This window comes from Coenobita brevimanus, chromosome 26 (assembly GCF_032717465.1).
Source record: "Coenobita brevimanus isolate Jiangsu-jjx chromosome 26, ASM3271746v2, whole genome shotgun sequence".
Lineage (NCBI taxonomy): Eukaryota > Metazoa > Arthropoda > Malacostraca > Decapoda > Coenobitidae > Coenobita > Coenobita brevimanus.
The window spans coordinates 13,521,939-13,545,578 of record NC_136979.1 but is presented as its reverse complement, the minus strand read 5'-3'; the positions used below and the strand labels follow the sequence as shown (position 1 = coordinate 13,545,578).

The following is a 23,640-nucleotide window of genomic DNA, read 5'->3' as shown; positions in this document are numbered from 1 at the left end:
TGTAGGCTGGTCGCATCGACTGACGCCATTCTGTGCAAGTGCCACTGGGGTCAGTAAAGGGCATATCATTAAAAAAAAGAAAAAAAAAAACTATATTTATATATATATATATATATATATATACTGAATATATATATATATATATATATATATATATATATATATTGCCAGATGCCTTAATCCCACAAGGGGTAGCCACAAACAAATCGCCTCCATGTCACCCTGTCCCCTGCCATTTCACTGCCCTGCTCCCAGCTCACACCCCCTTCTCTCATACACCTCTCCATTTTATCCCTTCATCTCATCCTTGGCCTCCCCCTTCCTCTCCCCCCTTTCACCTCACTCACATACACTCTCCTTGTCAGTCTCTCACTCTCCATCTTTCCACATGTCCAAACCACCTCAGTGTGTTTCCCCTAACATTTCGTACCACATCCACATCCACACCACAACGCTCCTTCACTTCCTCATTTGTCAGTCTGTCTCTCCATGTGACTCCACATGTTCCTCTCAAAATCCTCCTCTCAAATAACTCATTTCCACTGCTCTCACTCTTGACTTCTGTCCCTCCAACAAGGTCCAAGATTCACTTCCATACATTAGAGTTGGTATCACAATACTGTAATGCAGTTGCTTTTTAACTTTCATGTTCACTTCCCTGTTTCTTATCACTTCCTTCAAGGAACCAGCAACCTTTCTTCCTTGTTGCACCCTTTCAAGCACTTCACCCTCTAAACTTCCATCCTTACTCATCACACTACCCAAGTACTTAAACGCACTCACATTTTCCATTTCCTCCTCAACCAACCTCACTGTACAATTACTGACTTCATTTCTCTCGAAGATCATAACTTTACTCTTACCTACTTTCACCTTTAGATTGCGTTTCTTACATACTTTCCCAAACTCATTCACCAAGCCTTGCAGCTCCCCTTCGTCTTCATTTAACAACACAGTATCATCTGCAAACAACAGTACAGGTAGTTTCCAAACACTTCCTTCTCTCACTAGGGCCACTCCAACATCCACTGCCCTACCTTGCTTCTCTTTTATAACTCCATCCATATACAGATTGAATAACCATGGAGACATGACACATCCTTGTTTCTATCCAACCTTCAAATAGAAAAATTCACTCAGTTCACTATCCACACGCACTGCAACTTTAGCACCCTCATACATACTCTTTACGGCTTTCAACAACTTTCCATCTACTCCATATATTCTTAATACTTTCCACAATCCTTGTCTATCCACCCTGTCATATGCTTTCTCCAAATCCATGAAGGCCACATACAACTTCTTTCCCTTCCCTAGAAACTATTCCACTAAAGATCTAAGAATGAATATCTGATCTACACAACCTCTTCTTTCCTAAAACCTCCCTGTTCTTCTCCAACTAATTCCTCTGTTATTTCCCTAACTCTGTCAATAAGAGTCCTACCATATACTTTTCCTATTACACTAAGAAGACAAATGCCCCTATGATTACCACATACTTCTTTTTCCCCTTGTCCTTTGTACAGGGGAATAATTATACCTGACTTCCAATCCTCCAGGACTCTACCTTCCTCCCAGGCCACTCAGCAAATCTTCCACATCCATTCTACTACTATCTCTCCCCCATGCTTCAGCATATCACCACACACTCCATCAATTCCTGGGGCTTTCCCCATTTTAACTTTCTTCACTGCTTCCACAACTTCCATCCTACTGATTTCTTCCTCTCTTCTCACATCCCTCCTTCTCCCAGCCATTCCCTAGCCACTTATACTTGCATTCCTTTCATTCTCTATGACCAACAATTCCTTAAAGTGTTCCCTCCATCTGCTTACTTTTTCTCCCTTCTCCACTAGTAATCTACCATTTTTTATCTTTCACTCCTCAGCTAACTTCTTTGGCACCCTGTCTAACTTTCTTTAACTCTTTCCAGAACAATTTCTTACATTCCCTCCACTTTACACTCAAGTTCCTTCCAAATTCCTCATCCACTCTCTTCTTACTCACTCTTACTAATCTTTTCACCTCTCTCTTCCTCTCTACATGTAACTCTCTCTTCTGTCTCTCAACTTCCACATCTCTGTTTCTCATCCACTCACTGTATATTTTTTTCTTTTGTGCCACAGCCTCTCTCACCTCTTCAGTCCACCATGCTGTTCCCTGCACCCCCTTTCATCTTCTCTTCACCCCACACACCGCCTCACATGCTGCACAAATTTCTTCTGTGAATATCTTGCACACACCTTCCATGTCCCCCATCTGCTCCAATCTATATTTACCCAATCGCTCTTCCACTTCCCTCTTATATTCTGCCTTTTTCTCATCCTCTTGTAACTTTTCCACTCTCCTTGTATGTACTACTACCTCCTGTCCTACTCTTCTTCTATTTCTCCTTTTTATTTGGATTTTAATTTTGACCACCACCGAGTGGTGGTCCGAAAGTCCACTCCTCCAACCTCTACATACTCTTGCATCCATTATACACCTTCTCAGCCTTTCATCCACACACACACATAATCAATCACTGCCTTCCGTTCATTCAGTTCACCACCCATCCTTCTTATCACTTGCCATGTATACCTGTGGATCATTTTGTGCCTGAAGAGGGTATTAGCTATCACCAACCCCCTCCCAGCACAAATGTCCACTAAAGCATTGCCATTCTCATCCATCTCTGCAGGCACACCCCACTCACCAACTACTCCATCCACTTTCCCATTCCCTACCTTGCCATTCATATCTCCAATCAAATACACGCTCTCATTCCTTGCAAACTTTTCCATGTATGCTTCCACATATGTCCAAAACTCTTCTCTCACTCTGCTTGCATGATCTTGCGTTGGTGCATACACGCACACAATCGCCCACAATTGTAGTCCAGCTTTCAGTCTTATCCACACAATCCTCGAGCCAAGAGAACCATACTCTCTTATATTCTCCTTCCATCTGTTACTCACAACAATACACACACCTTCTATTGCCCTCTCATTCTCACCTACTGCTGCACATATACCCCTTCCACATTCCCATTTCCTCACACTCTCACTCTCCATTTAGTTTCTGTTAACTCAAGTATATCCACTTTTGCATCCTCAAGCACCTGGACATGTATATATCCATCCATCCATCATCCAATCCTACGTTGCCGCATGAGAAGCGTAGAAGCCTTGGGCTAGGCAAGTTGGTCCTGGCATTTAGGATGAGAGTGACCAGCCTCACTCATCCCTGAGTGGCATCACGTGAGCAATAAACCCCAACCACCCCTTGGAAATAAACCTTCACCGGCTCAATATATACAGTATATCCATCCATCCATCATCCAATCCTACGTTGCCCCATGAGAAGCGTAGGAGCCCGGGGCTAGGCAATTGGTCCTGACATTTAAGATGAGAGTGACCAACCTCACTCATCCCTGACTGGCATTACGTGAGCAATAAACCCCAACCACCCCTTGGATATAAACCTTCACCGGCTCCATCTGATTGGAGCACAATAATAACCCACTAAACCACCAGGCGCCAAAATTTGATTATATGGTTACCACCCAGCATAGTAAATGGTTTCCTGGTGTACAGGAAACCATTTGGGTTGTCACTCAGTGTAGATATATAGATAGATAGATAGATAGACAGACAGATATATAGATGAGATAGATATATAGATATTTATATATACATTATGTATATATATATATATATATATATATATATATATATATATATATATATATATATATATATATATATATATATATATATATATACAGTATAATCATAAGGGCATCTGTCTTCTTAGTATAACAGGAAAAGTGTATGGTAGGATACTTATTGACAGAGTTAGAGAAAAAACAGAGGAATTAGTTGGAGAAGAACAGGGAGGCTTTAGGAAGGGAAGAGGTTGTGCAGATCAGATACTCAATCTTAGATCTTTAGTGGAAAAGTTTCTAGAGAAGGGAAAGAAGTTGTATGCGGCTTTCATGGATTTGGAGAAAGCATATGACAGGGTAGATAGACAAGGATTGTGGAAAGTATTAAGAATATATGGAGTAGATGGGAAGTTCCTGAATGCTGTGAAGAGTATGTATGATGGTGCTAAGGCTGCAGTGCATGTGGATAGTGAACTAAGTGAATTTATCTCATTGAAGGTTGGGATGAAACAGGGATGTGTCATGTCTCCATGGTTGTTCAATCTGTACATGGATAGGGAAATGAAAGAGGTACAAGGTAGGGTAGTGGATGTTGGAGTGGCCCTGGTGAGAGAGGACAGTGTTTGGAAACTCCCTGTACTGTTGTTTGCAGATGATACTGTGTTGTTGAGTGAAGATGAAGGGGAGCTGCAAGGCTTGGCGGATGAGTTTGGGAGAGAGTGTAAGAAACGGAATCTAAAGGTGAATGTAAGGAAGAGTAAAGTGATGGTCTTTGAGAGGGGTGAAGTCAGTGAATGTATAGCAGGGTTGGATGGTGAGGAATTGGAAAATGTGAGTACGTTTAAGTACTTGGGTAGTGTAATGAGTAAAGATGGAGGTTTGGAGGGTGAAGTGCTTGAAAGGGTACAGCAGGGAAGAAAGGTTGCTGGTTCCTTGAAAGCAGTGATAAGAAGCAGGGAAGTGAGCATGGAAGTGAAAAAGTTACTGCATGACAGTATTGTGATACCAACTCTAACGTATGGAAGTGAAGCTTGGATGTTGCTGGAAGGACACAAGTCAAGAGTGAGAGCAGTGGAAATGAGTTATTTAAGAGGAGCCTGTGGAGTCACATGGAAAGACAGGCTGACAAATGAAGATATAAAGGAGCGTTGTGGCGTGGATGTGGATGTGATAGGAAGCGTTAGGAGGAATACACTGAGGTGGTTTGGCCATGTGGAGAGGATGGAGGGTGAAAGACTGACGAAGAAAGTGTATGTGAGTGAGGTGGAGGGGGGAAGAGGGAGGGGGAGGCCAAGGATGAGATGGAGGGATGGGGTGGAGAGGTATAAGAAAGAGGGGGGTATGAGTTGGGAGCAGGGCAGTGAACTGGCGGGGGACAGGGCGACGTGGAAGGGATTTGTTTGTGGTCACCCCGAACGGGATTGAGGCGACTGGCAATAGATAGATAGATAGATAATATATATATATATATATATACGTTGAGGAGGGCGGGTATTCATGGTACCAGGTCTATAATTGCGATGAGACCGGCATCTTCTGGAAGTGGTTGGCGAGATACACGTACCTGATGAAGGGACAGAAGGAGACAATCGGCACGAAGATGAATAAAGAATGGTTGAGCATCTTACTCACCTATAATGCTTCTGGCTCACAGAAGATGAAGCCTCTAATCATCCACACATTCCATAAACCTCGGCCCTACAGACGCTGCAACATGAAAAAACTCAACATTTACTGGGAGGTCACACAGCGAGGATACATGGTGGAGAGTCTGTCACACAAGTGGTTCGACTGATATTTCATTCCCGACGCACAGAAGTACTGCAGGAAAATGAATCAGGCATTTAAGGTTGTCATTTTTATGGATAATGCAAGAACACATGCCAAATATCTTGTCGACTGTCACCCTAATGTCCATGTTGTATTCTTACCACCCAACACAACATCACAACTCCAACCCCTAGACCAAGAGACCAACGCCAACATTAAGAACATGTTCTATTCTAAGGTGCATGACAGACTCAGGAAAGAGACAAGTGACCACACAATTCTGCGCCAGATTCAGGAACAAGAGGAAGCTTCTGACGGCGGCGACGACCCACACCACGCACCTGCAGCCTTGCCAGAGTCTCAGGACCTTCCCAGCAGTCCACAGGCTACACCAGCAGCGATGTCTCCCAGGCCGGAACAGTCACCAAGTAGTCCAGAGGAGCCCACACCGGGACAGTCCTCAAGGCCAGACCAGTCTCCCAGCACACCCACACCCCCAACACCACCTGCCTATTCTCGACCTGCCAAGACAGTATGTCAGTTTTAGAAGGATTTCAACACAAAAAATGCAGTGAATATCATGGCTGAATGCTGGAATAAAGTTACCCTAGCCACTATAGCACACGGGTGGAAGAAACTTTCTCCTCAGGTGAGCGGCAGAGGGAAGACGACACTCTGGCGGCTGTTGTGGAAGCTATCAGAAACACAAGCCAAGATGCATCAGAGGTGGACGAAACAGCTGTAAGACAACACTTGACACACTACGACCTAGACTCAGGCGTGGTAGACATAACAGAGGAAGAGATGAACTCTAGTAACGAGGAGAACGAAAGGCCAGAGCACACTGCAGAGGGCAAGATAAGCATGCAGAAATTGTCCCAGACCCTGTCCACCATAACCAACGTGGCAACCACCTTCAATGCGTACACCAGGACTATGCCCGAGGCTAGCAACATCCTATCAACCTTGACTGATCTGAAGTCTCAAATGATGGCCATCTACAACAAAAACATACAGGAGCAGAGACAAGCCTGGATCACACGATATTCTCAGGAGAGATAGAATGTGGCTGCTCTTCTGCAAGACTTATATGTGCCAGCAGGGATGGATGAAGGAGTAGAAGTGGACAGAGAGGAAGTGGAGGTGCTGGAACCTGAGTTTGACTTCGAGGGCTTCGGCCTATGTTGAGGCTTCCCCAGAGAGGCCCATGTCACCTAGTAACTAGCCCATCTACCCTCAGCACACCTTCACTTGCAACTCAAGCCAGTCTTCACTTTATTTCTGGTAAGGATTTTTGGTGTTGCAGCTCTTTCTAACAGCTTTAATATCTTTTCAGGTCATGTTTATTGTGTTATGCTCTTTTAGCACTAGTAAACACTCTTCATTTCACTTTGGGTAGGGCCTGTTTGGTGTTATAGTACTTTATGATAGAGGAGGTACATGTCCCATCGGAGCAGTCCTCATTTTTTCCCAATGATTCTTAACTTCACACTTCGACGTTTCACATTTAACGCGGTTTTGGCGGAACATCCAGGCAGCAAAAAACGAGGAGTTACTGTATATACAGTATACAGTATACAGAATATATATATATATATATATAGATAGATAGATAGATAGATAGGTAGACAGATATAGATAGACAGATAGATAGACAGATAGGTAGATAGACAGATACTGTAGATAGATCGACAGACATATAGATAAACAGATAGGCATGTATGTATATACTGCCAGATGCCCTAATCCCATAAAGGATGGCCACAAACAAATTGCCTTCATGTTGCCCTGTCCCTTGCTGTTTCACTACCCTCCCCCCAACATACACCCTCCTCTCTCATGTATCTTTCCAATCCATCCCTCCACCTCATCCTCAGCCTCTCCCTCCCTCTCCCCCACTCCACCTCACTCACATACACTCTCCTCATTAATCTCTCACTCTCCATCCTCTCCAAATGGCCAAACCACCTCAGTGTATTCGTCATAGCACTTTGTATCACATCCATATTCACACCACAATGTTCCTCACTTCCTCAGTCAGTCTCTCCATGTAACTTCACATGTTCCTCTCAAATAAGTTATTTTCACTGCTCTCATTCTTGACTTGTGTCCTCCCAACAAGGTCCAAGCTTCACTTCCATACATTAGAGTTGGTATCACAATACTACAAGTATCATGCTGCGACTTCCTTACTTCCATGCTCAATTTCCTGTTTCTTATCACTGCTTTCAAAGAACCAGCAAACTTTCTTTCTTGTTGTATCCTTTCAAGCACTTCATCCTTCAAACTTCCATCCTTACTCATCACACTACCCAAGTACATAAATGCACCCACATTTTACATTTCCTCATCATCCAACCTCACTGTACATTCAATGACTTCATTTCTCTGGAAGACCATAACTTCATTCTTGCCTACATTCATCTTTACATTCCATGTATCACACACTCTTCCAAACTTATTCACCAAGTCTTGCAGTTCCCCTTCATCTTAACAATACAGTATCATCTGCAAACAACAATACAGGAAGTTTCCAAATACTGCCCTCTCTCATTAGGGCCACTCCAACATCCACTGCCCTACCTTGTATCCCTTTCATAACCTCATCCATGGAGACATGACATATCCCTGTTTGAATCCAACATTCAGATAGAAAAATTCACTCAGTTCACTATCCACACACACTGCAGCCTTGGCACCTTCATTCATACTCTTCACAGCATTCAGCAACTTCCCATTTACTTGATATGTTCTTAATATTTTCCACACTCTGTGTCTCTCCACTTTGCCATATGCTTTCTCCAAATCCATGAAGGCTGCACAGAATTTCTTTCCCTTCTCTAGGAATTTTTCCACTAAAGACCTAAGAATGAATATCTGATCTACACAATCTTTTCCCTTCCTAAAACCTCCCTGTTCTTCTCCTATTAATTCCTATGTTATCTCCCTAACTTTGTCAATAATTATCCTACCATATTTATACTTCACCTAATACACTAAGGAGACAAATGCCCCTGTGACTACCACACACTTTTTTGTGTTCCTTTTTCCTTTGTACAGGGGAATAATTACTGTATACCTGACTTCCAGTCCTCTATGACTACCTTCCTCCCAGGCCAATCTGCACATCTTTCATATCCATTCTACAACTATATCTTCCCCATGCTTCAGCATTTCACCACACTCTCCATCAATTCCTGGGGCTTTCAGCATTCTGACTTACTTCACTGCTTCCGCTACTTCTATCCTACTGATCTCTTCCTCCTTTCTCACCACCCTCCTTCTCCTAGCCCCTTATAATCGCTTTACTTTCATTTTCTGTGTTTAACAATTCCTTAAAGTGTTCTTGCCATCTGCTCACTTTTTCTCCCTTCTCCATTATCAATCTACCATTTTTATCTTTCACTCCCCTACTAACTTCTTTATTGCCCTGTCAAACTCTCTTTACCTCCCTCCACAACATTTTCTTTTTTTCCCTCCACTTTACACTCAAATTCCTTCCAAATGCCTCATCTACTCTCTTTTTCCTCTCTTTTGCTAATCTTTTCACCTCTCTCTTCCTCTACATATAACTCTCCCTTCCATCTCTCAACTTCATCCATGTCTCTGCTTCCCATCCACTCACTATTTGCTTTCTTCTTTTGTACCACAGTTTGCCTCACATCTTCATTCCACCATGCTGTTCCTTGCACGCCTTTTTTGTATTCTCTTCACCCCATGCACCACCTCACGTACTGCACCAATTTCTTCTGTGAAAGTCTTGCACACACCTTCCACGTCCCTCACCTGCTCCAACTCATATTTACCCAATTGCTCTTCCACTTCTCTTATATATTCTGCCTTTTTTCCATCCTCTTGCAATTTTTCTACCCAATTCTGTATACACTACTTCCTCCTATCCTTCCCTCCTGCTGTTCTTTCCATTGCATTTGAACCTTGACCTTCACCACCAACGAGTGGTGGCCAGAAAGTACACTTCCCCAGCGTTTGTATGCTCTTGCATCCATTACATAACTTCCCATAATCAATCACTGCCTTCCGTTCATACAGATCACCACCCACCCTTCTCATCACTCGCTACGTATGCCTGTGGATCATTTTGTGCCTAAAGGGGGTATTGGCTATCACCAACCCCCTCTCCACACAAATGTCCACTAGAGCATTGCCATTCTCATCCACTTCTGCAGGCACAACCCACTCCCAAACCACTTCATCCACCTTCACATTCCCTACATTTCCATGCCTATCTCCAATCAAAAACACTCTCTCATCCCTTTGAAATTTTTCCATGTAGCTACACTTCCACATTTGCCCTGAATTCTTCTTTCACTCTGCTTGCATGATCTTGCTTTGGCGCATACACACTCACAGTTGCCCACGTTCGTATTCCCACTTCAATTTTACCCACACAATCCTTGAACCAACTGATCCATACACTCGCGTATTCTCCTTCCATCTCTTGAACACAATAATACATACACCCTCTTTTGCCCTCTCATTCTCACATACTCCCATGCATATACCACATCCATCCTCCCACTCTCTCACTCTCTTACCTCTCCATTTAGTCTCAGTTAATCCATTTATGTCCACTTCTGCACTCTCAAGCACCTGGACAATACTTCTCTTTTACCTCATTATTTGCACCCCTTACATTCCATATTGCAAGTCGTACCATGTCCTTTGTCCTGTCCTTGGTTATCACCTGTTGGTCAGTCCTAACCCAAGGTTTCTTGTTTGTAATTTTAGTTACTTTTTATCCAGAGACAGGCCCTAACCCTCTGCCAGCCCACCTGCTGACACATAGGAAACACATGTTGGTTAGTTATAAGGTTACCACCCAGCGTATTAAATGATTTCCTGGTTTACAGGAAATCATTTGGCTTGTCACTCAATGTAGAGTTACCTGAAATTGAAGTATCACTACAGTAAGTGAGTGGATGATGGGCACTCCCACCGGCCATGGTACAAATGGATTTTTTTTTTCAAACTTATCCCCACTGTATCATGAGGGCATGCTGTACAATACTGAACTGTACTGTACAACATTACAATTATCAATAAAGAGGCTTGCAGTACTACTGGCACAGCAGGTAAATAAAGAAAGAGATTATGGCATGTGGAGGGGAGTAATACCATGAGTTTTGTAAACACTGAAATGCCTGACATGCATATCTGTGACCATGATGGATGGACAGCTGAGGCCTGACATGTGAACATGGCAAGTGTTTTTTTTTTTTTCTTATTCAACCACGTTATCACTGAATCAAATTCATGAACTGCAGGAGATAAGAAAATTTTTTGTATCACTGGAGCGAACTTGTGTTATGCAAATTATCGTCAAGTAAGGGATACCTGTAAACTGTAACTCGCACGGAACACGATCTCACAGAACGCGCTCGCAATTATACACGGTAAGGGGTGGGATACATATAAGACAACGTAAGATTAAAAAACCATTATGAAAACTACAAATTAATGCAGGAGAGGCCTTTGAAAGATCAAATCCTCGAACGTCACCGCAGCGCGCGGTTTGTTTTGATTACGTGACGATCTAGGTGGGAAATTATTCAGTGAGTGAGACATTCCCAAGTACAGTAGCACAGTATTTGTAAGTTAAATATTTTCAGTACTGTACCGTTCTGGTAAGTTTATGTGCAACTTAAAGTACTATTAAATAACGTTAAAGCAAGAAATAAAGTCTTATAACCAGTTTACCTGATAGGCGTCAGAATATTGCCTTTTTTATTTGTTCATTTTTTCCACAATACTGTTCAGTATTTGTAAGTTAAATATTTACTGTTCTCGTATGTACTGTACTTGTAAGCACTTAAATAAAGTTAAATCATTAAATAAAGCCTTGTAACCAGTTAACCCGAATTATATGATTACCCATGATCGGCGTCGGAATATTGCCTTTTTTGTTTGTTCGTTAAACTCTTACTGTACTGCTTTTCTACAGTACTGTATTTGTAAGTTAAATATTTACTGTTCTGGTATGTACTTGTAAGCAATTAAAGCATTAAATAAAGCATTGTAACCAGTTAACATGATTTATATGATTACCCATAATTGGCGTCGGAATATTGCCTTTTTTGTTTGTTCATTAAAGACTTATAATAAAAGAAAAATACATTTTTGTCTTGGTATCTTTACCTATTTGCTCAGGTTTGCTGTAATGGTTTGGATCATTTGATGCAATGCAACTTGTAGAAAACTGTGAATAAACTTTCGGGAAGTGAACGAAAATCTGGGACATGAGACTGACCTTGACTTCACCCTCTCATGTATCATCTGTCAGTTCACCACCTGCTACCGTGATGAGTGGATGTACGATTTTTTCGCTCGTGGCCATGCCTAACCACGCATAGGTACACCCATTATCTCGACCCAGACAGAAAATACAATCTTTTTCCTCCCTTGCAAAACACAAACAACCACCCTGTTTACGAGGCAGCAATATATATTGCGAAAATAACAAGGTAAAATTATAAAGATGAACGTAAAATGATAGAGAAAGATGAACATGTTATGACGGAAGAAGTACGTTTTCCTCATCTGTAAACGTATTTATTTCTGCTTTGTATCTGTATTCGTAATAATTAGACTTATTGTTAGTTCTGAAACTGCATTACGATTCTATTTTTAGCCATTCTCATGGTGAGAGAGCTGGAAGTTGTGACACAACTTCCTTATTGCTAATCGGACTGACCCTCCACTTTATTCTCCCGTGGCAGAGTCTAGCCTTGGAGGACGTGCAGTTTTCTCATTTAGGACTGAAAATTCAACTCTTTCGCTCCCTTTTCCAAGCATGGGCACAACGATAACGTAAAAAATAACTCGAAACTACCATAAATATACATCAAAAAGGTGAAAATGTATTCATAACATTTTTTTTTTTTCAGCCATTCCTAACAGATTATGTACTGAAATCATTCGATATCACAGTACTGCACTTCTAAGTTAAATATGTATTGTTCTGGTATGTACTTGTAAGTTAGCGCACTGGTACCAGTTAACCTGATTTATATGATTACCTATGATCAGCATCGGAATGTTTCCTTGTGTTTACATACAGTATTTGTGTGTTGAAGTTTTGCTCTGGAGTACTGTATTTGTGAGTTATAACATTAAATAAACCATCTAACCACCTAAAGTGCTTTCTAGTGATTACCAGTGACAGATAACAGCAAAACAACACATTTGGGGGGTCTAGGGAGCAAAATATGGAGTAGTTTAAATATACGCAATTTTGCACCTAACACGGCACGGTAGGAACGAAACCCACGTGTTCCGTGCGAGTTACCTGTATTAATAAAAGCTTTTCATGATAAACTGTATTCGGTGCAGTGCAACCTAATACTGCAACATGATTCCTGTTTGAATAATTATCTGCATAAATTATTTTCAATAATTCTAGAATGCAACAACTAAAATCATGCAGTTCTTCCAATTATTCTATGAAAAACTTCAAATACAGCATTACATAGGCTTCTATTTCTGCCACTTCTTCCCTCGGTATACGAGTATTTAAATCTTCATACAGCCTAATTCCCACTTGCTGATGGCGCGTGAGGGTGGCTCTGGTACACACATCTTCCAATGTTCTCAATCCCTGTGAAAAATAAAAAGGCACATAAGTTTATTAATGATCATGTTTCTCACAATACACCAATCATTCGTGAACACATTCTTGTTAGAAATAACAGATTCCTGCAAGATCAAAATACATCCTTTACTTTCAATGAATGAATATGAAAGCATCATATGAAAAGGGCATTTATCCATTCTACGACCCCACCAACAAATTTAACCTTCTGACTTACCAATGACGACCTGGGTCGTCATGCATTTGCCAACCTCTGACGACAGTATGAAGACTGTGCCCGTCATCCGATGTAATCTCTAAAGAAATATTTAGGGAGTCGACATTTTTGTTGGATGACGGGCAAAAGTGGGTGGAGCTAAGCCTGCCACAGCTGGTGCATGTGTGCTCACTTGGTTTGCTTGGCTCAGTGTGGTGTGAGGTTCCTCTTGACCTCCCGCTGAACACTTATGCTTTTTTTTTTTTTAGTATATATGCGGCATTATTATTTAAGAAAATACAACAAATAATATATTATTGGAAAGGAAATTTGTTCTGCTACATATTGAAGCAAAAAATATTATTACTTCTTGAATAGTTTTTTTTGGGCAAAAATTTTTTTTAAAGGATAGTGTAAAAGTTAACATGTAAGCCAACTTCTACTCACTTTTTTTGCATTTCATTTTGTATATATATATATATATATATATATATATTGTCTTTTTGGACAATGTACGACAAAGCAAAACTCTTCATCTTCAAAATGAGACCAAAGTGGCCTTTCTATGATGAATAGTAACTTTTCTACGAGCGTTAGAAATAAAATATCTCTAAACGACTGGTTTGAAAGCTCTTGAGCATGATTTATGCACAAAGCCAGAATTTACACTCCTCCCTTCACGGGATAGGGTTAAAATGGTAATAGAATGAATCATCTCCGACTCAGAGAGCTATGGGCATGATGCACTTCTTATCTCCTGATGAAATACCTCACAAGGCACTGTGACCTTTCCCCAGGGTTATCAATAACCTGTTCGCTCCTTCAAAATGAGTGCTTCATGACTTGCTTCTTGCACCTCTCCTACAGTGTATGCATGAGATCCACTTGAACTAGTGCAGTAAGGAAGAGATAGGAGCTGAAACCAAATTTTGCACCCTCCTCCTCCCTCTCTTCTGTTTTTTATTAGTTCCAACTGTCATTTTCATTCTTGCATCCTCATTTCTTACCACACTTAGTAATGCAACTATCTATCTATCTCTATCTACAGCCAGATGCCATAATTCCAAGAGGGGTGGCCATTTGTCTCTGAGTTCGTTGTTTTACGGGGAGGGACACTAAACCTCCGCCAACTCACTTGTTGATATGTAAGGAACACGTACGGGTTGGTTATATGGTTACCACCCAGCACTGTAAATGGTCTCCTGGCTTACATAAAACCGTTAGGCTTGTAAAGCAAGAAGAGTAATAAAAAGCAACAGGAAAGATGGGAGGAACAGGAAGAGAGGAGGGCAGACAGAAAACGAATGATAAAGGTCAAGGAAGAAGTAAGCAGCACTATATCAAGTGAGATGATGATGGTCACCACCACCTACCACTGCATATAATACTACTGACTAAGTACTGCCATTTACAAGTCTTCATTCCAATGGTGTTTTCACAAAAAGTCTATTGCAATGATGTACAACTGTAACTTAGTCTGCTTGTAATAATTTATGTGTGTTTATTGTATGATTAATAATGCCTAAAGTGACTGACAATGACTTGTGTCATATTACTGCCAATCATATCTGTATGTCTCTATCCATTAAATTAATGAGAGTAAAATCATTTTTGTTGTGGGTCTGTGCATAGAATTTAGAGCCAACTCTGGGTTTCTGCAATACACAGTTTAATAGATAATGGATCTTTGGTACCAACTACAGTAAATAGTTTCCTGATGCATGGTACTCAACTGTGATAAATTATCTGTGTAAAGTATGGGATTATTGTATTATTCCCTCCTACCACACCATAACGACTATACTCATATTATCTTCCACTCTTTAAAGAAAATTATACAGTGGCTATCAAATGAAAATATACTAGATAGATGTGGGATCACAGTGCCCTAATATGGGACTGAAATCCTCAGTATGCCACTGACAGACAGGTTCATTCCTAGAGATGATCCCACATCTAAAAATAATGAAATCTGAATGCAGTCTAACCTGTGTGTACCATGCTTGTGCTGTGGATGGCCCAGCTCCCCACACCCCCATAAAGAGCTTGAGTGTCTCTGCTTCTTCCCCCTCACACACCTCTGCAACCTTCTGTAACCGTCCGCTTTCCAGAATCTCCGCTACTTTATCTGCGAGTCGTTCACCCACACCAGGGATTTTCAGTGCTTCCTAATACAAGAAGATGAAGTTAATAGAGTTTTGCTTCAGCTGTGAATTGGTAGCTTTCAGTTCTACCAGCATACTTCAAGAAAATATAGTTATTCCTCATTTTCTGCAATTTTAACTTAGCTGATTTCGGTTATTCTCAGGTGAGTAAACCATAACAAAATATACCATTTTAAGACGCATTTGGGATAATTTAACAAAATCTGACAGTTATTTACCTGAAAATACAACTTAAACACGTAAATCTTAATGTATGGTGATGCACTAGGGTACTACAAAGGGATTTCAGGCAATCACATACTACTGTAGCTGTGTTTATTGTGCATTACATTAAAACCATACAGAAAAAATGTCATGTCCTGTATGATACTGTAGAGTGTCCATGCCTGTGTTTACAAGATCATACATCTCGAACCCCTTTGCCAGAACTCACAAGTTTCCCTTCCTCTGGAACCCAGTTTATCCAGAATATCAGTTAATATGGCCTGGCTTTCCAACCACTTGGTCTGGATTAAGCAGGCTTTACTACAGTCTGGGTTGACTGCCGAAATGTTGAAGGCCTCAGGCGATATAGGGGTGAGTTTAGTCACTGACCTGATAAATAGGATTATTTATGAGTGTGTTGTCCCAGATGATTGGCTGAAGAGTGTAATTGTAAATGTGTATAAAGGGAAGGGTGATGCCCTGGAAAGAGGAAATTATAGAGGTATAAAGCTTTTAGATCAGATAATGAAGGTAATGGAGAGAGTTTTAGAAGGTATGATTAGAGAAAGAGTGAATATTGATGAGATGCAGTTTGGGTTTATGCCAGGTAGGGGGACCACTGATGCCATATTCATTGTTCGACAGCTTCAGGAAAAATATATTGGTAGGAGAAGGGATCTTTATTTTGTTTTTGTTGATTTGGAAAAGGCCTTTGACAGAGTCCCTAGAGAGGTGGTGAAGTGGGCAATGAGAAAGCTTGGCTTGGAGGAGTGGCTGGTTAGAGTGGTTATGGCCATGTATGTGGGTGCTCACACCCAGGTGAGAGTGAATGGAGATTTGAGTGATGAGTTTTCCGTGAATGTTGGTGTGCATCAGGGGTCAGTCTTGAGTCCCATGTTGTTTATCATGGTACCTGAAGCCCTTTCACGTGACTTTAGAAACGGACTCCCGTGGGAGTTGTTGTATGCTGATGATTTGGTGTTGATTGCAGAGAATGAAAGGGAGGCGGAGGAAAGGTTTAGGAAGTGGAGAGATGGTATGGGGCAAAAGGGATTAAGGGTAAATGCAGATAAAACAAAAGTGATGATATCTAGGGTTGGTGGCGGTACTGTCAAAGACGAGGGAGAGTGGCCATGTGCAGTTTGCCACAAGGGCGTGGGAAGTAATTCCATCTTGTGCGGTGTGTGTGATAAATGGGTGCATAAGAGATGTAGTGGTATCAGAGGTAGACTGCGAGATAATGCTGATTTTATGTGTATGGCGTGCCGGGGTGAGCAGGTGGAGATCGTCAGACGTGAAAGGATTGAACTTGCTGGTGAATCTCTTGAGTGTGTGGAAGAGTTTTGTTATTTAGGAGACATGTTGTGTGCTGGAGGTGGGGCTGGAGCTAGCTCTGTGGCTAGGGTGAGAAGTGGTTGGAAGAAGTTCAGGGAGCTCTTGCCTCTCCTGACATTGAGGGGGCTCTCCCTACGTGCTAAGGGGTCTTTGTACGCAGCGTGTGTTAGGAGTGTAATGCTGTATGGCAGTGAGACCTGGGCAGTGAAGGAGGAAGACATTTGCCGGCTCAGACGTACAGAAATGACAATGATTAGGTGGATGTGCAGTGCGTCCCTGCGTCCAAGGCCTGGAGGGGCTGGGTTTACAATGGAAGAGTTGAGAGGTAGGATGGGACTGGAGTGTATTGGTGTTGTGATGAGGAGAGGTAGATTGAGGTGGTTTGGACATGTGGAGAGGATGGGGGATGATAATTGGGTGAGGAAGGTGAGAAGTGTTAATATTGGGGGTGGGGTTGTGAGGGGTAGACCGAGAAAGACATGGGACGAGGTCATTAAGTGTGACCTTAGGGTTAAGGGACTGAACAGGGAGGCTGCAATGGATCGTGCAGCGTGGAGAGCCGCCATTAGGTGACCAAGGCCGACACATGCAAGCATGTTGGAGCCTTTAAAAACGAAAACGAAACGAAAACGATACTGTATACAGTATATAATGGAATCTCCTATATTGTGCGATCCTAAATAATGGATTCATAATACGTGGCAACAGTTTGCAATATTAGTAACTCACAGAAATTACATGAAAGTGGCAAATGCAGTCTCAAAAGTTAAGCTTTTCTGATGCCTCGTGTAATATGCACCTCCATTACCTCAAACCCGCTAGCTGGGCATAAACCAATTGTACTTAAGCATGGCAGTTACTACACCAATCATATTCGAACACAGCACTATCTATAAGGCAAATACAGTGCTACCCTCCCAAGCCAAGCATGAAGGACATGCATGCATGATGCCTGGGCACCCGGCTCAGTGCACTGTCTCCTTTCTGTTGCTGGCGTGTGGTTCCGGTGTGGTTTACAAAGGGATTTTTTCTCTCTCTCTCTCTCTCCCATGCTTCGTCTGCCTGCCCAGTGTTACCATGGCTGATCATAACCCTCCTAAGTCTACAACTTCTTTGAGGAAGGGGAAAAAGAAGATGTCAATATTAACCTACACCCAAAGGTTAGATGCAGTAAGGAGGATTGATAATGGTGAGACAAAAGCCAAAGTTGCCCACTATTACAGACTCCACGAAGTAATTCTTTATTAAATAGGGGCAGTGATTCCACCTACATCAAACTCACGATCTGAAGTTAAGTAATTTTGGTACACATGCAACATAGATGGCACTGTTGACTTGTGACTGCAAGAAGTGAGTGGAAAAAAGCAAAACATATCTACTTTGGGGTATTTAGGGAGGCGGGCAGGTCATCCGCAGCAGTGCTTACTGACGATCTCTCCAACTGGCCGTGTTGTTTACTAGCCACCACTCTGACTGGATGCGTCAGTGTATCACGCTTTCTAAATCCTCATTTATAGCTTTCAGAGGTAAGTTTATAAATATGTCCAGTTGCTGTGGTAATCCAGGAACAATAACAAATAACTTGCAACAGACTCATTTCAACTGGAAATATGGAAAGGCCAAGCCTGTCTGGTAAAGAATCTCAACGAATCGACAACTCTTACAACGAAACGGAGGCAGCTGAGGACAGTGATGACACTGCTTTCATTGTATCCACACTAGACTTTGAGGGGTTCCTGAGGGAGGCTGATGATGAGAAAGCTGCACAAAGGCTGCAGCATGAGGCAGAAGCACACTTGCTTTGTGCTGAGAGGTCATAGTCTGCCTCAAGCCTGGGAAACCCTCTCCCCTCTCCAGTCCATTCAAGCAATGTCGTCAGTCAGAGTCAAGTAAGAATCTTACATTATTGCTCATTCTCATAAAATATGCTTTACTAATTTCTTTTCCGGATTGCTAGCATTTGCTGGTGACCAGTTTGATGTAGGTTTGTGGGGTAAGGGAGTCAACTTTTTGAAGATGACAGACCTGTACGTACCATATTTTGCCGCATTGAAGACACACTTTGCTGTGTACAAATTACCTTGAAATATCCCCATGCACCCTCAAGGGAAGAGGTGATGAATTAGACAGGGATTAGCATGGCTAAGTTTAGAAGAAGCTCTTACACAAATGATCATGTCACTGCTTGGCAATCACAGATAGTTTCTACTTTATAAACATTGTTGATTTAGTGTTAAAAAATAATGCACTTCAGTATGAACTCAGCAGAATTTAGATATATTGAGGACGTACACACAAAGCATTCATAGTATGTTTACAACTGGCCATGTGGCAGTGTAGCGGTTTAGCAGTGTAGTAGTTTAGAAGAGCAGTTTAGTGGTGTAATACTTTAGCGTCTAGCATACAGCCTACTCTACCGAGTTAACACGATAGCAGTAAACTGCCATTCACTGGCTGTCCGTTCACTAATTAGCACAGGAATCATACTGAAGAGATGCTAGCTAGCGAGACAAAACTAAGTCATCATAAACTTTTGTCACATATGGAAATTCAACCATTCTTGTTAGGCTGGCTTCTCTTACTGATATTTTTATTTTATTTGAGACAACAGTATCATAGAAGGAAAAAGTGTTATATTAGTGAAACAGGAAAAATAATTTTAATACTATGTAGTAGTCTGAAACTATGGCTACACTGCTATGACTAAAACACTTTAACAGTGGCTGAGCCACACAGGGGTCAGCCAGGTACAGTACTGTATATAGTTATGAAAATGGAATAAATTTACTGAGTAGCATTATTAGTACAATACTCTTTGAATATAAATAGGCTTTCATAACAACATATGCCATTTTCATTGTTTCCACACCAGAATCCCAAACGTAGTGGTCAATGATCGCTCCTATTCACCCTCCACCTCATTGCTGTCCTAGTAAAACTGACTGAGTGACTGAAATATTTATTGTTGTACAGGTATACAAAGCTATCACGATCAGCGTGGGTAAATGCAGACCAGTCTGTGTGTGTGTGTGTGTGTGTGTGTGTGTGTGTGTGTGTGTGTGTATTTACCTAATTGTATTTACCTAATTGTGATACACAGGAAGTGAGCTACGCTCGTGGGGTCCCGTCTTTGTTTCTCAGTAAGTCAAATTTAGCTTTAAACTCGTTTAAGTTTTTACACTGGACGATCTCTTTGTTCAGGTTATTCCACAGGTCTATACATCTATGAGGAAATCTATATTTCTTGATATCCTTCAAGCAGCTTGGCTTCCTCAGTTTCATCCCGTGTCCTCTTGTTACTCTCTTATCCCATAAAAACAGATCTTCTTTGTCAATTTTATCTACTCCCATCATGGTCCTGAACACTGCAATCATGTTGCCTCTCCTTCTCCTTTCTTCTAAGGAAGGCAAATCCGGCTTTTCCAACCTCTCTCTGTACGACAGATCTGCCAGACTAGGGACCATCTTGGTTGCTGTTCTTTGTATTCTCTCAATCTTGTTTATATCTTTCTTTTTGTGTGGGGACCACACTACTGCTGCATATTCCAACCTGGGGCGAATCATGACCACTATCAATTTTTTCATCATCTCCTCATCCATATAATGAAAAGCTACTCTCATATTAGTCAGGAGTTTATACGTCTCTCTAACTGTCTTGTTAATGTGTTTTTCAGGTGACAAACTGTCCTGGACCAGCACACCCAAATCTCTCTCTTCTCTCGCTTTTGTGAATGGTTCATTACCCATCAAATAATTCAATGATAGCCTCTTGGTACTTTTATCCATTTCCAATATTTTACATTTCTTTGCATTGAATTTCATTTCCCACATCCGGCTCCATTCGTGTATCCTATTCAGATCCTCCTGCAGCATTTTGCAATCCTCCTCAACCTCTACCTTCCTCATGATCTTTGCATCATCAGCAAACAGACTTGCATAACTGTTCACTCCAGCTACCATATCATTTACGTAAATCAGGAACATTACTGGCACCAACACCGAGCCCTGTGGGACTCCACTTGTTACTTCCCTCCATCCAGACATTTTATCCTTTATTACTGCCCTCATTTGTCTGTCTATCAAAAAGTCTCTCATCCATTCTAGGAGGTTCCCTTTCAGTCCTCCTATATGCTCTAGTTTCCACATTAGTCTCTTATGGGGTACCTTGTCAAAGGCCTTCTCCAAATCTAAATACACACAATCCACCCAACCTTGTCTTTCCTGAAGCACGTCAATTGCTCTTGAGTAAAAACTCAACAAGTTGGAAACACATGACCTTCCACTTCTATATCCAAACTGACTATCAGCCAAAATATTCATCTCTTCCAAATATTTTATCCATCTATCTTTCAGAATGCTTTCACAATTTTGCGATCATGCTGGTTAGGGACACTGGTCTATAATTCAGGGGTTCTTCCTTGTTTCCTCCCTTATAAATTGGTACCATATTTGCCATCTTCCATTCTTGAGGCACTTTCCCCTCTTCCAGAGAACACACAATTAAACTGTGAATCTTATCTGCCAGTTGTTCTCTGCATTCCTTCAGTACCCAATTAGAGATTCCATCTGGTCTGGGGCTTTCCTTACATCTTGAGTTTCTAGTAGTTTATACACTTCCTGTACTTCCACTTTTATATCTTTTATCACTACATTTCTACTCACTACCTCCGCTTCCACAAACTCCTTTTCATTAGTGAAAACTGACTGGAAATGTTTGTTCATTATTTCTGCTTGCATTGCCGCATCCTTATAGACCTCTCCTTCTACTTTCAGTTTGGTGATTCCTTCCTTTTGTTTCAGTTTGCCATTAACAAATCTATAAAACAATTTGGGTTCATCCTTACATTTGTCTATTATACCTTTTTCAAAATTCCTTTCTTCTTCTCTGCGTATTCTTCTGTATTCATTTCTAGTTCTTTTAAATTCTTCCTTTGTTCTGTTGTTACCTCTCTTTTTCCAATTGTTCCACGCCGTGTCTCATTTTTTGCTATCATACACCTTTTATTAAACCACTCTTTCTTCCTGTTTTCTTTCCCTTTTACTCTTGGCACAAATTTTTCCACTCCCAAATTATACAGGTCTAGAAAAATATCCCACTTCCTCTGTATCTCTGTTGTTTCTCTGAATTTTCTCCAATCTGCATTTTCAAAAAATTTTCTCAATCCTGTAAAGTTTGCTTTCCCAAAGTTGTACCTTCCCTGTCTATAAAGCTCGTCTCTTGGCTCCAAGTTCCCTGTTATCATCTGGAACTCAATGACCACATGATCACTTTTTCCAATAGGACACAGATATTTCAAAGATTCTATTACATCGGGTTCTTTGGTAAACAATTCGTCTAGTCTTGCTGGTGTGTCCTCTCCTCAAAACCTTGTCTCTTCTTTGACCCATTGCGTCATCACATTGTTCATAGGTATAATTAATAATATAAAGCCCCACGAATCCTCGCCGCTTCTTGAGTCCCATTCCTCCCAGTTCACCTCTTTACAATTGAAGTCACCCATTAAAATTATACTGTTGCTTTTCTCAACCAGTTTCTGTAAATAACATGCCATGTCTGACAGCATTTCCTGGTATTCATCATCACTCCATGCTCTTGTTTTAGGGGGAACATACACTACTGCCAAATCTCGCTTGTTATTCTCTCCAGTTTCTAATTTCATATTTATCACTTCAGCCCTGCCTTCTCCCATTTCCACGGTATCTACATTCATGTTGTTCTTCACTGCTATCATCACTCCTCCTCCTGTTTTTTTCTTTTCTGTCTCTTCTCCACAGTTTGTATTTACCATCTCCCATATGAACATCAATATCTTCTCTTAACTTGTTCTCTACAAAGCACATAACGTCAGGTTCATGTATCCTCGAAAGATCGTTGATTTCTAACCGTGCCGATATTAAACCATCAACATTAGTATATGCCACTTTCCAATGATTTTTGATGTTTTCTATACCCTCTTTTCTCCTTCTCTCCGCCGGTACCACTTCCTTAACTTCTGATCCATGACTCTCCAATAAAACACTGTCTTCTCTTTCTCCGTTCTCTGTTCATTTTTTACGTTTGCTTCCTTTACTAAGTCCTTTATTTTAGCTCTTTCTTCCTCATTTGCATCTCTCCTTATCCAAACATTTTAAAACCCTTCCTTGTCCGATAGTTTCCATGTTCTACTGATAATTTCATTAACTGTTGCTTGGGACTTAAATTTTACCTTCAATTGCCTTGCCCCTCCTTCCTTGTACTTTCCCAACCTAAACACCTCTTCAATCTCTTCTTGAGCTTCGTTGTTTTCCTCCATGACTATTGATATTATTTCTTTAACCTTACTCAGTTCCTCTCTTTCTCTGTCTGATCTTATTGTTATACGTTTTTCTTTAACTCCTGAAATTATTATACATTTTTTCTTATCTGCTACATCTCTAACTAAAGATTCTCTACTTCTCAACACCCTAACCACTTCCCTCTCCACTTTTTCCTTGCTTTGTTGGTCTATAATCTCTTTCAAATTTACATTTCCCTTTTCCTGAATTTTCTTCCACCCCTTATGTTGCTCCTTGATTTCTTTAATGTGCTCTTCCTGTATTCTTGATTTGGATTCATACTCATCTAGTTTGCTTTTCATCATGTCCCTTTCCTCTTCCAACCTCTTATTCTCTCTCTTAAGCTGTTTATTTCATTCGAGGCTGATTCATTGTTCACTTTTAATTCAGTAATTTCCCT

General features: G+C 41.2%; 1 protein-coding gene across 1 annotated transcript in view; it reads right to left on the bottom strand.

Moving 5' to 3' along the window:
• LOC145394071 (DNA polymerase lambda-like) overlaps nt 1–23,640 on the bottom strand; it is a 342,275-nt gene that overhangs the window by 239,125 nt on the left and 79,510 nt on the right. The window contains exons 3-4 of the mRNA XM_080268039.1: nt 15,210–15,389; nt 12,903–13,031 (exon numbers count right to left, since the gene is read on the bottom strand). Of these exons, the coding sequence (XP_080124165.1) occupies nt 12,903–13,031; nt 15,210–15,389 (309 nt within the window). The remainder of the gene's footprint in view (nt 1–12,902; nt 13,032–15,209; nt 15,390–23,640) is intronic.